Source organism: Phyllopteryx taeniolatus, chromosome 12 (genome assembly GCF_024500385.1).
Source record: "Phyllopteryx taeniolatus isolate TA_2022b chromosome 12, UOR_Ptae_1.2, whole genome shotgun sequence".
NCBI classification, from domain to species: Eukaryota; Metazoa; Chordata; class Actinopteri; order Syngnathiformes; family Syngnathidae; genus Phyllopteryx; species Phyllopteryx taeniolatus.
In genome coordinates, this window is record NC_084513.1 from 22,158,215 (window position 1) to 22,172,092 (window position 13,878).

The 13,878-nt window shown below is 47.6% G+C and overlaps 1 protein-coding gene across 14 annotated transcripts in view; it reads right to left on the reverse strand.

Annotated features, from left to right (window-relative positions):
• Nucleotides 1–13,878, reverse strand: part of akap11 (A kinase (PRKA) anchor protein 11) — a 56,378-nt gene that overhangs the window by 40,269 nt on the left and 2,231 nt on the right. For 5 of the 14 annotated variants that reach the window (XM_061791331.1, XM_061791329.1, XM_061791328.1 and 2 more), the window contains 8 exons: nt 12,663–12,745; nt 11,357–11,440; nt 9,908–10,021; nt 9,581–9,634; nt 8,628–8,759; nt 8,280–8,538; nt 1,419–5,571; nt 966–1,094 (listed from right to left, as the gene is read on the reverse strand). In XM_061791331.1, the coding sequence (XP_061647315.1) occupies nt 966–1,094; nt 1,419–5,571; nt 8,280–8,538; nt 8,628–8,759; nt 9,581–9,634; nt 9,908–10,021; nt 11,357–11,440; nt 12,663–12,745 (5,008 nt within the window). The other 9 variants (XM_061791332.1, XM_061791333.1, XM_061791342.1 and 6 more) reach the window with 7 other exon arrangements.

Sequence of the window (13,878 nt, forward strand, 5' to 3'; positions counted from 1 at the left end):
TCTCCCCTACCGCCACCTGACAGTCTGTAACCTCCTTCAGATGACATCATCTGCACAAGATGTCATCCACCTGTGTGCTTCCACCTCCGCTCTTGCAGGTCACCGTACGTTTCTGCCTCTTCTGGCAGAAAGCGCTCACTACAGCCATTTCCGTCGTTTTTGCAAAGTCTACTACGATCGGTCGATCCAAGTTCCTTTTCTTGATGCCGAACATACCCGTTACTTCTTCATCCCCCCTGTTTCCTTCCATTACAATCTGCACCAAACACGACTCGCTCTCCGTCTCGGATGCTCAAAACTACTTTGTCAAGCTTCTTCCAAAATTGCTCCTGCACCTCTAGGTCACATCCTACCTGTGGGGCAGAGCCACTAATCACAAGTTTCAGCCTCCTCACGCGATCTGATACTCTTTTCACCGCCAAGAAATTCTTGGCTAACCCTTTCTTGAAAATAACACCTACCCCATTTCTCTTCCCATCTACACCATGGTCAAATCATTTCAACCCTGCCCCTAAACTTCTAGCCTTACTGCCTTTCCACCTGGTCTCCTGGACACACAATCTATCAACCTTTCTACTAATCATCATGTCAACCAACTCTCAAGCTTTTCCTGTCATAGTCCCAACTTTCAGTTTTGGGCTCTGTGCTTTCCTCTTCTCTTTCTACCCAAGAACCCGCTCTCCACCTCTCCTTCCTCTTCGAGCCACAGTAGCTGAACTTCCACCGGACGTTGTTAATATTTTTTTGGCAAAGTTTTAAACGGATGCCCTTCCTGACGCAACCATCGGCATTTATCCGGGCTTGGGGCCGGCCTACAGTTTGCACTGGCTTGTGACAAAAGTCTTTGGGACGAAAAACGAAAATCCACTTTTGAGCCATTTTCAGTCTCGGAAAATTCGGTGCATCTCGAATGATAGCCAGACTGTGGATTATCGAGTATGTAATTCATCATTCATGATGTATACCTGTCACTGAGGTGAAGGAAGCTGCTGTTGTCATCCTCGAAGCTGAGGTTGGACCAGCTGCCCAAACTGTCATCCCCGACACTCAACTGCTGGGACACAGTGGATTCTGTGGCTTCCCTGCCTGGAGAGCTACATGCAAAATAAAGTAAACTTAGATGGCTTCAAAACATAAAGGTCAAATTCACAATCTAAGATGTATTTTTTTTTTTTTTTAGTAGTTAAAAGAGTAGTATGATCACCTCATCATATGGTGCAAAGAGAATTCTGGAACTATACCCCAGAACTAGGAACCTTTTGTAGGAACTTTTCTTTAAAATGAGTTCTGGGAAAATGTATCAGGGAAAAAGAAGTGCTCGCTAGGGAGGTTTCCCCCTCAAAACATTCATGAACCTTAGAACTTAAGAACGATACTGACATGGAGAACATGCACTAAGATTCTATAGCCGTTTGTACCTGACACTGGCCGCTTGGCAGACGTTAAGTGCGGAGGTCATGGCCTCAGCAGTGACACTCTCCGCGTAGCTAGTTCCATCATGGCCGATGCCACTGTCTGCGTTAAGGCTGGTGTTGCTCAGCTCGCGTTTTGCGTTCTCCATCGCCACAGACACCATCTGTTCCGCAAATGCCGACCTGTGTTCCAGGTCGATATGGATTTTAGGAATCTCCAGCCCGTGGAGGCGCTCTGGCCTGGTTTGATACTCTGGGCCCCTTCTCCTCCTGTGCAATATAGGCTGGTGGTGATGCAGACTAAGTTTGGTGCAGTAGGGGCACTCCAGGGCCTGACAGTAACAGCAGGTTGTCTCTCCCTGGGCGGGACCTGGCGCCGTCCCTTCAGACAGCCTTTGGGTGTGTGAGAGTCTGTCTGGGCCAGGGGTCCTCTGATGATCCCGGGATGAATGCCCAACTGAAGCCAAGCTCATCTTTAGAGTGTCATCAACTATTTTCTTTGCATAGTGCTCAATGACCGGCATCATCCTATTGCTGTGGCCGGCATCAAGCAAGCTTCCCGTGCTGTGGTAAAGTCTAGCCTTAGTGACCTTGGACAGTAGAGGGCAGGAGAATGAGTTCCTAATGAGGTTTTCTGTCACGTTTTCAAGATTGGATTTCTTATAGAGACAAGAGTCAGTGAGAGACTTTGGGAGACGTACAGAAGATAGACGAAGCATTCGTGTAACATCACACGTGATATTGTATGCTAAAGATTCTGCAAAGTTCACCAGATCAATGCAGTCCCTCTGGCCATGATTTTCTCTGCAACAACACTGCACATCCTCACACGAGAGACAAACTATTGACTCCACTATGTCCTTGAGTGGTGAGGCCTCACGACCCGAAGCCTTCTGTTCATCTGGTAACGACTTTGAGGGATAAAGACGGGCACTGGAAGATCTCTGTTTTATCTTGCGACTAGCATGAGCCAAACCTTGTTTGATAGACCGGTACGCCAGACGACTAGCATACTGATCGAGGACTAACTCCCGATTGCCTCCCTCTTTTTTTAGCACCCTAATGAGGTAGCCGGCGTATTCGTCTGTCACACTCTCACAGCTGGGATACGCGGAGGACAATCCAGAACTGGAACTACTCGATGTGGAGACAGGCGACCGGAAAACAGAGGCTAGGAGATTGTTTGACCATTGCTCAGCCACCCGCTCCACCCTCCAGTCACTCCTCTCATCTGTTCCGGTAAGAGAGTGGTGTTGGTGGTGATCGTGATGCAAACATTCCGAGCTCAGACGGTTGACACTTCTTCTTCTGGGAGAACCATGATGAGAGCGCTGCTGGACAGAGCTCAGCATCCTCTTCACGTCATTGATTACCTCCCCGGCCACCTCGCCCGCATACACCCACAAGGTGTTCAAAGTTTGCTCTGAGAAATGAGCCACACTGTCACACCTTCTCTCACTCGGACCAGCGAATTCCCCCACTTTGTCATCGACCCCGAGAGCATCTATCTCAGTTGCCATTGAGACTATATGACAAGCCAACTGCTCAGCATAATGGAGAGCTTCCTTGTTGGATAGCCCGCGAGATGACAACGGTCTCACTTCCTGCAGGTGACCTTCCGACTCGGCCGATTTGTTGGTGCCACTTACACCGGTGTCTTCTAGCAATTCTTCCTCCTCTTCATCCACATTACCATCTGCCTCCTCGGAAAGAGATCTCATCAGTTTTAACATGAACTCGGTCTTGTCTGCCTCTGGACTGTTTTCCGTCGGACACGGGCCAGGTTCAGTGTGATAGTGCGGAGTTGGAGGAGGGGTTGCTGGAGAAAATTCTTTGGCCAACTTGCTTTTTAACTTCTTGGAGAAGCGTTTTATTTGTTTCTCCTTGGATACTTCACTGGGCTGCTGGGGTGTAGACGGAGGAGTGCCGGGTGTCCGACCAGATCTTTGACCCAAATTTGGAGTTGTGTCATCGCCACCATTAGATGTCTTCTTTTGTCCGCCCATCTCTGCATTTGGCACATCCAGTGTGTCCCTTTGGCTCACGACTGCCTTTGCAAGGAAACCAGCACAGTCATCAAAACCTTTCTTCATTTTAGAAGTACTTATAACTTCAGTCACTATCATGTCCACCATGTTGCCAGAGAAGTTTTGGAGTGGCGATTTTCTAAGGGAGCATCCTTTTCCACAGGTGGGTGTTTGAGTTCCATGGCTGTAAATGTGAGTTTGCGTACATGTGGTGTTATCGGAGGAAAATACTGTTACTTTTTTAGGGCTGGACGGTGAAGTATACGTTAAGCTAGAACCATGCTGGTCTTCAGGATCCTTTAGATGGGAGATGGCTTGGCCTGCTTGGGGCACAGGGATACAGCTAGCCATGCCTGACACAGTGAAAAGGGCTTCCTTCACTGTGCAGGGGGCACTTTCTCCTGAGGCCCCCAGAACATATGCTACGGTTGCACTGGAAAGCTCCTGGTTAGCAAATGTGCTGCAGGTGTGAGCACTCATATTCTCTGCACGAACGTAACAAATGTTGTCTGGAGAAACACTGATGGCTGCTTGGCTAGTGAAGGCAATGTCAGCCTGAGAAAGCTCGATGAACGCCTCCTGGATGACAGACTCGGACAAGTCTGAAGCATAGGAGGTAACCACCTCCTCCTCCTCCTCCTCCTCCTCTTCTTCTTCCTCATGCCCATGGCCAAAAGACCAATCAGTGGGGGTTAGAGGTGTCGACGGGTGGGAGAACTGACACACCTCCATAATACCTTCGAACAGCAGCTCTTCGGCTAAATCGGCCGCAAACTTCGTCACCGTGCTCTGGAAAACCTGCTTTTTCACAGTCAAGAACTCTTTCAGAGCACCAGATACTGCCTCTCCGACCAAGAAGTTTGCTAACCCGTTCACCGCTCGCTCCTTCAACACATAGGCCTGCCGCATGCCAATCTCATGGAACGCCATCTGAAATACTGAGGAGGTGAGTCTAGCAGCTAGCTGACACAAAGTGGTGGTGCAAATAGACACGCCTTTTTGGAGGTCCCGCAAGGCGCTGCCCAGGCTCATTTCTACAAGGTCAGCAGCAAACCTCTGGATACCGCCCTTCAAAGACTGGGACGATTTCTGTAAGCCGGCCACTGTTACAGTCTCCTGGATTTCCGACAGCTTCATTGTGTAGCCTGAGGAGTTGGTGAATTTCTTTTGGCACACACAACTGAGATTCTTGTTTTCATGAATGTCTATAGCGGACTGGTACCCGCAGACAGATCCAAGAATTTCTTTGGAGAGACTGTTGGCAAAGTCTGAGTAGGTCTTATACAAAGAGCAGAGATCTTGAGGTTTTCGTAACTCAGTGCTGTTGCTCCCGTCCTCACTTCTCTTCCAGAAATATTCCAGCACCCCACTTGAATCCACCAGGGGGCTAAATGCAGAGGAGTTAATAGGACTGAAGAGTGGACCACCATTGTCCTCAGACGGACTCTGTACTGGTCGCGGGGAGTCAGGAACCTCAGAGTGAGGTCCATAGGGGGAGCCTAGTTTAAGGGGAGTGGGTTTTTTCACATCGGCTGGGAGAATGGGTTGATCAAAGCAGTGAGGATACATGTCCTTTGTCGAGCAGCCTTTGGAGACGTATTTGGTTGCCGAGCCACCGGTGCTAGATTTGACAGTGGTAGTCTGTACTCCTGGAGCACTGTCATTATCCATAGGCAGCGTGAGAGTGCCACTCTCCGAACTGAAATCTTCAAGATCATCAAACTGGTCGAAGCTGTCAAAGAATTCACTCACTTCAGAGTCAGAGTCTTCCACCCTCTCTCTGGGACCTCCTGGCACCTGAGGGATGTCCAGCTTGGCCAACATGCTCTTCTGATAGCCCACCTCATCCAGAAAGATGATGGGGCTCGGGCTGGAGCAGTCAGATTCTTCGGATTGACTGACTTGAACTGTCGGTGAGGGTAGACGAGCTCCTGGACTGCAGTAAGTCCACTGGGTTTCCATGCCCGAGGACCTCTGCACTGTGACAGAAACCTCCGGGCCCGGTTTGTGTTTGGCCGCGCACTTCTTTGAAGACGAGCCTATGATAATACGGGTGCCTGATAGTTCCTTTCGTCTCTGGTGGGCAGGCGCCGTCTGTGACGCCACATCTCGTCTTTTGAAAGGGCGATAAGCTTCAGTTGTCCGTAGTCATCGGAAGAGAAAGAAAAGGACAAAAGAGAGGGGTAAGATGATCGGAATATGACAATCAAAAAACCTTTTTCCAAATTTTACAACCCATTTCCATTTTATTTCCTCCAAAGGTGGGAGTGCCACCTTGACCACAACACACACACTGGTGCCTATAGAGCAGATGTGGCATCTGTAAAGCTGAGGTTAACGGTGTGGGCATTCCAGAGTACAGTGAACTTCCACTATTGGCGGGGGACAGGAACAGACTTGGCAAATAAAGATGCTTCTGATGTTAGGGAACGTTGCCTCATTTGCATAAAGACATGACTAATGACTTCAATAGAAGAACATGAATTCATCCATGATGATGATCATTTTTGAATTCTTACGTTTATTGTACTCCCTTAAGGGGACATTCAACTCACTCTCGTATGTATACTTTGCGTTGCACCCCACACATCGGCAGGCAAGCGAGGGGAGTGAAAGCGGTGCACAAAGACGGCCACACCGCTTGAGCTGGGGCCGACGCTTTGCTCAAGGGCACCTCGACAGTAGCCGTCTTGTAATCTAGCATCTATTCAACAACCAGTTGCCATTTTGACATTTGTGTCTCATTATTATTCATGTATTCTAATCCCTCTAGTCAATCATTTTCCATACCACTTTCATCCTCAGATGACTTTGTGCGAGAGGCAGGCTATACGCTGGAGGTTTCGCCAGCCAATCGCAGGGGTCGGCAACCCAAAATGTCCAAAGAGCCATATTGGAGCCGCAAAAAAAGGAAAAGCCGGATATAAGCCTTATAAGGAAGGCAACGCACGCCGTGTCGATATTAGCCTACTGTCCAAATGACATCATGAGCATTCATGATGAAATGTTTATTTTTCCTGCAGCGAATGACACACCATGTGACTACTCTGCTGTACGATGTTGTTTTACGTTTTGTTGCGTGGATGAAATTATAGAAATAGAATAAAGAAAACTGAGTTTTTTTATGTCATTTTTATTTTGATTCAAAAAAACAAAATGTAATTTCACACCTCCCCATGAGAATAAAATAATACAAACAATCCTCTTCTCTTCCCCCCCTTATCTGGGCAACAGACCGAGTGTAACAAAACACAGCCTCCTGAAAAGGTAACTACTACGAAAACAAGCCTGTTTCATTTCAATTAATGAAATTAAATAACGCACAACCCTCTTCTCGCCTAATGGCGGCAAATTAATAGGCTACAATTGCACGTGTGATAAAAATAAAACAGCAGCCGTTCAGTTCGATTTCTGGGCATTATCCTCTTGAGTTTTCTCCAAGTGCTAAGGTGGCCAGTGCAAGGTAAAAAGCAGCCTCCTCTTCTCTTTTGACACGCACAATGCAACGCAGCCATCCTCGGACCTGAGCAACAAAACACAACAATATCCCGATGTGTCATTCCAAATATATACTGACAAAAATCAGAAACCACTTGATAAAAATAGACACATCGTTGCTAAATATATTCGTACCCGTTTCATGTGGCTTCAGTTTTCGGACATCACCGGACAGCTTCTCGACATCGGGCGTGTAAGATGGAACTCGAATCTTGGTATGACTGCAAGCTCTCGTCTGTGACGCGGTTGCGGTATTTGGACTGAATGTAGCTCATGTTTGAGAATATCTGCTCGCACCAAAGATGGATAATACTCCAAATGCATATTTGTCCATGTTCCTATAAGTGTCAGGAAGAGCATTCCATGTTTCAAACAAGTTTCTCCGGTGTCAATTTCGCTCCATTTGTGGCTTTCTGGCTATCCTCAGCTCTCTCTCTCTTTTTTTCCCTTTGCGATCCACGGCCCATCACACACCCGCCGGTTTGTTTGCGACGGCCACCTGCCACGCCGAGCTCAAAGAAGCGAGCGTCGCAGACTATGACGCAAGTCTTCGTTGACAGAAATGTTGAAATGCAATATTTATTCCACACATTTTTGCAGCATTGGAAAACGGTAAGAATTTGTGTTGTTATGTTTGTCCTCCTACAGAAACCATATTAAAACAAAAAAGATGATTTTTCCATTTTCATACATTTTTGAAAACGCTCCAGGGAGCCGCTACGGCGGCTACTAAAGAGCGCCGCGGGTTGCAGACCCCCGATCTAGACACCCAACCACTCGCACTCACATAAACACCCACACGCCTTTTTTTCCCCCCCAATCAACTTAACATGCATGTTTTTGGAATGTGAGAGTAAAGCGGAGAAAACTCACGCATGAAAACTTTGAACCGCCGACCTCAGAACTCTGAGACAAACGTGCTAACCAGTGTTACCGCCATTATAATACATTCATTCATTCATCTTCCGTTCCGCTTATCCTCACTAGGGGGTGCTAGAGCCTATCCCAGCAATCTTCGGCGAAAGGCGGGGTACACCCTGAACTGGTCGCCAGCCAATCGCAGGGCACATAGAAACAAACAACCATTCGCACTCACAGTCATGCCTCCGGGCAATTTAGAGTCCCCGATTCACCTATTACCATTACCATGCATGTCCTCAGAACTGTGAGGCAGATGTGCTAACCAGTTAAATTAAGTATCACTACTTTTGGGAAAAACCCATATATCATATCATATCCAAATGTTAGAATTTAGCACTCCTCTGCAGTTGAGTCAATGAATGCCCTAAGCCTAGATGAGGACATTGTGCAGTCAGACCCCCCCTCTACAGAAAAACCTTACGGGGGCCGTCTCCCATTTCGACCTCCTCGAGATTCTCCAGCGCGGTGACAAAGTCGTCCTCGATGGACGAGACGGACCGGTTGGTGTCGTCTTCCTCCGACCGCCTCGCTTCATCCCTGCGGAGGCTTTGCAGCTCCACGGCGTAGCGGATGCCGGCGACGTAGCGCCCGAGAAGGCCTGCCAACGACGTGGCGCCGGCTGCGGGTTGCCCGCTGGCACCGGGGTTGTGGCGCAGCACGCACACAGCCTTTAGCCGGCACTGCATGTTGAGAGTTCAAGGGAAAAAAAACAAGTTTCAAAAGGGGATGACACCGGCCTCGCGGCTTCCGGCATCACTTTCCAACCTACTTGAGGCCCAGCGTCCTTGTGCTCCGTCAGACTGCGCGAGTCTTTGAGCATCTGAACTTCATCGTTCCTCAGGCCGTGAACGTGGAAGTTTCCGAGCATCTCGCGCAGCCCCGCCGGAAGGGACGCCAGGGCCTAAAAGGAGGACGGAATACTGAGTTGCGCACTAGATTCCGTCGACTGTCACGATCCTCACGCATCACGCAAATTCTTCATATAGACATCATGTGAAATTGCTGCATCATTTACCCACCTTGGCGCAATATTGCCAAAACCGCGTGCATTTTAGCACCGAGCAATCAGATAATTGGAGAATAGAAGCGCCAGTGTCCGTCTGGTGTGGTGTGTACATTTCAATGCGGGCCACCCATAAACACAGGCATGATCCACCATCTGTTACAGCTCTGGTAATAAATTAGGCACACTAAGATGGAATTGGCATTGTCTGGCCTCTGTTACAATGCTGATATGGATCAACTTTGTGCCATTTATGCAGGAAAGCATCATGGGGAAAACGGTGAAAAACGGTGCCCTTTCTACAGTACAGTAACACGGGAAAAACGGCAGGAAAATGGCAGCATGCGCAGGCAGTGTGAAAGGGACGACAAACGCTGTCCCTTTTTTTTTTTAATGGCTCTGACAGCACACGGGGGGACGGGGAGGTGGGGGGGAATCTGTTTTCTTTACCCTCACTAGGGTAAAAAAAGAAAATCAAAATTAAGAAATAAAGTTCTTAATTTCATCATGTACATCGGTTGCACATGATTAAAATGTAGTAATTTGCGCCTCTTGTCCCTGACAAAAAGCAATATACGTAACTTGACCACATTTCAATCACATGCAACCAATGTTCAAATGAAGTCAACTCAAAGCTCTTCTCTTTTCCTCAGCGTCGCACCGAAGAAAGAAAATGTGCCCCTCCCCCGTTCCATGTCAAAGCTAAAGTATGAAAGTACCTGATCCACAGCGACGTCGCCTTCACTCTGACCAGGCAGACAAACAAAATGGACCTGAAGGAGGAATGAAAGGGTGCATATATTCGCAGTTCAAAAAAAATTGTATGAATTATTCAAATTATCTTTTGAAAAATCATCTCTCTGGCCCCACGTGCACGCACGCACGCACGCGCACACACACACACACACCGTTTGAAAAGTGACCCCTGGGGCGCTAAACTTTTCAGCCACGAATGTATTGTCTATTATATACATATACTCTATTTGTGTCATAAAACAAAAGTATCAAACCACGCATGCGTACGTTGGCGCTTGCGCGAGACAAACCTCTGCGACTATTGTGCCGTCTCTGGACGGGAGTTCCAGGTCGAGACGGCAAAGATCCTTTCGGCTCCGCAAGAGGCTCTTGACAAACTGCGCTCCGCCGCTGTCACGCATGGTCTGCACACACACATGGACGGACGGTCATGGCTTACAAGGAGACCCAAGAACCAAACCCAAGTAGGAAGTCCGGAAGTAATGGACGGCGTTCGTTTACTCAACTCAAGAGTGGCAGCTGTCATTTGAAGTCAGGCATCTACATTGAACCCATTCATTGCGGAGGATACCGACACCACTCGTGGTTTTTTCCCCCCATTGTTTGCCTCTCCCACACACATTAAACACATTTAAAGGTACTACAAGATGCTTGTAAGCAAAGTGTAAATCTATTTTAAACATAAAACCGCAAGCACAAAGCGTATGGAAAACGCGGTCCACATTGTAGCGCCGCTGCCGAAGAGACGAGGCTCGGTGGGCGTGCGCGTTTCATTTTCTCCCAGCGTTCAAGAAACGGCTGAAAAGTCCATCAACCTCCCAGTAAAAAGTGCCAATACTGAAATAACGATCTTGTCTCAATTCAAATCTGGGCTTCTGTAGTCGAATGCAAAGCCGATCTCGACTCATTGTGTCAAATTGAAACAAGTCGACAGACAGCTTTCATGTAGCTTCTGCCATCCAATGGCAGAGCATTTCATTGGTCTCTGCCTGTCACGATAGACAGAACAGCAAATATACAAAGTCGGTACCGACATATCTGTTGAATAAAAAATCTTCAAACATTAGATTACAAAAACAACAATGATGATAATGACTAATAATGGTGCGAACACACTTTCAATCACAGCCGAACTACACAAGACATAACTGAATTTTCTAAGAGCGACCCCAACCGAACGGTGTCACCGCAAAACCGGGATACAAACCCAAGCGTGGATTTCGTCAACTGCTGCACCCCCAATTGGTTCTCAATTCTTGTCACACGACGACTCGACTCGTATTTTCCGACTGTCGCTAAGCCGCCGCCCACTTTAAGAGACATAAAGAAGAATAAAGGCACTGTATTGTTCAAAAATAGCCTTTAAAAACACATTTTAACTATACATTCTCACATGTCAAAACGAGCCAGTCTATCACTAACTAACCCAAAATCAAAGTCAGAATTACAGGAAATATTTGCATATTTGGATGCCATAAAGCAATCCAATGAAAATCAGTGAATGCAGCGCTAAGAGGGCACCGCGTGAAAACGTAGCCTTACGCCATCTGTCACCTCGAAAAGTCCAATGTCCGTCCCGTCGTAAACTGAGGACGCGCGTCATTTTTACGACCTGCCCGCTGACCCACCGGTTGAGAAGCAAGAAAGCCCATTTTAGGCGACCATTTGAGAACGTGCGCTACATTTGTGCGGCAAAAAGCCAAGCCTGAGGCGTTCGACCAGCGGATGTGCTCCCTGACCTCTTTTCTGACGGAGGCCCCGGACTTGAGCGGAGCTCCTCGAGCTCGCGCGCGAGCATCCATGGCGACCGAGGGCTCGCTCACCTGCGAACGTGAAAGTCAATGTTAGACCAGGAAAACAACAATCAAGGAAACATTACAACTTCACCTCGAAACTCTCACAAACGTAGTCTCCGACTTGTTTTCGCCGCAGAAGACTACAGCATCGTTCTCAAAATATTAAAAGACCCTGTTAAGTGAGGTCCAAGACTTACACCACATTATACACGTGTGAAGATAATCGCTGAAAACGTGTCGTACTCAGTTGTTGTTGAGATATAGCGTTCCAGTTATCCGGATTTTTGGGACACAGCTAAGGCGGCGCCCAGCACGAGTCGCCTCTCTCCCACCATCGACGAACTGAGCGCCTTTTGTTCCATCGCTGGCTATTTTGCTAATTGGGAGTTACTTACTTAGAATGACTTGGCCCATTTATGCCACTACGGCGTGCAGTTAGCGCGCTAGCTAGCGATGCCTACGATCTGAAAAATGCACCTTCCGCGGACGCCGCAATTTACAGAGCAGCTCGGTGTCGTCATTTCAATTCCCAAGTGTTATGTATTCTCGTTATTGAGACTGCCCTAATGTGTTGCATTGTGGGTATACGATGAGCAGGAAGTATGTGCTCAAATGTCCGCCGTGTAGTGCGAGCCACAGGCTGAAGGAAGTGTTCGGTGAACGTTTAACTTTCCCCGCAGTGTCTCTGTTACGCGGTCCGACACGCGACTCATGACCGAGCGAGGCGGCGATGTACTCCGCGGCATCCGGAAGCCCGCTAGCTCGCCGGTGGCTAGCGCCTCCCGTCGCAACGTGACGAAGTTTGGGGACAACTCGCAGCCACCGGGGGCCTGAAGCAAAACGTAAGCGGATGTGTAGGCTTTATGATGCTTCACGTGCCAACGCAATTTGTTGAAAGTTGAGCGTGCCGGTTTTTCAGCGCATTTAACGGAGACGCACAAAGCGTCTAAGAGAAGGTCTCCATTTTTCACTTTTTCTTTTTCAAATTTGTCCGGCTTGTTGAGAACGCTCCCCTGTGTGGCTTTTCACATTTTTACTTCCGCTTTCCAGGGAAAATTCGACTTTTTTGTGTCATATTTTTGTCATTTCTTGGTTGACATGTTACTCCTTCCCTCTTGAAATATTACAACTTTGTTTTTTTCATATTACGTGTGTTTGTTTCTGACAGCACATTTTTAGTAACGTGTGAATGCTCATTTGTCGACCCGTACTCTGCGATTGGCTGGCGACCAGTTCAGGGTGTACCCGCCTCTCGCCCGAAGTCAGCTGAGATGGGGGCCAGGGCACCCGCGGCCCTCGTGAGGAGAAGTGGCTTAGATGATGGGTGATGTCCTAAAAAAAAAATCCTGTTTGAAAAAAATCCAGTTTATTTATTCATTTCAAAATTCTTCTAACATTTAAAAATGTTTCTCTCGTAACATTACAACTTTATTCTGTTAAAACTACAAGCCCAATTCCAATGAAGTTGGGACGTTGTGTTAAACAAATCAATAAATAAATCAATACAGAAGACAATGATTTACAAATCACGTTCAACCTAGATTTCATTGAATACACTACAAAGACAAGATATTTCATCTTCAAACTGATGAGCTTTATTGTTTTTGGCAAATAATCATGAACTTAGAAATGTATGGCTGCAACACGTTCCAAAAAAGCTGGCACAGGTGGCAAAAAAGAATTCTCATCAAACACGTGTTTGGAACATCCCACAGGTGAACCGGCTCATTGGGAACAGGCGGGTGCCGTGATTGGCTAGAAAAGGAGCTTCCCCCAATTGCTCAGTCATTCACAAGCAAAGAAGAGGGGACGAGGTTCGCCTCTTTGTCAACACGTGCGTGAGAAAATAGTCCAACAGTTTAAGGACAATGTTCCTCAACGTACAATTGCAACGAATTGAGGGATTTCATCATCTGCGGTCCATAATGTCATCAAAGGGTTCAGAGAATCTGGAGAAATCACTGCATGGAAGCGGCAAGGCCCAAAACCAACATGGAATGCCCGTGACCGTCGATCCCTCAGGCGGCACTGCATCAAAAACCGACATCGATGTGTAAAGGATATCACCGCATGGGCTCAGGAACACTTCAGAAAACCAATGTCAGTCAATACAGTTCGGCGCTACATCCGGAAGTGCAACTTGAAACTCTACTATGCAAAGCAAAAGCCATTTATCAACAACACCCAGAAACGCCGCCGGCTTCTCTGGGCCCGAGCTCGTCTAAGATGGACCGACGCAAAGTGGAAAAGTGTTCTGTTGAGTCCACATTTCAAATTGTTTTTGTAAAATTGTGGATGTCGTGTCCTCCGGGCCAAGAGGAAAAGAACCATCCGGACTCTTATGGACGCCAAGTTCAAAAGCCAGCATCTGTGATGGTATGGGGCTGTGTTAGTGCCAATGTCATGGGTCACTTACACATCTGTGAAGGTACCATTCATACTGAAAGGTACATACAGGTTTTGGA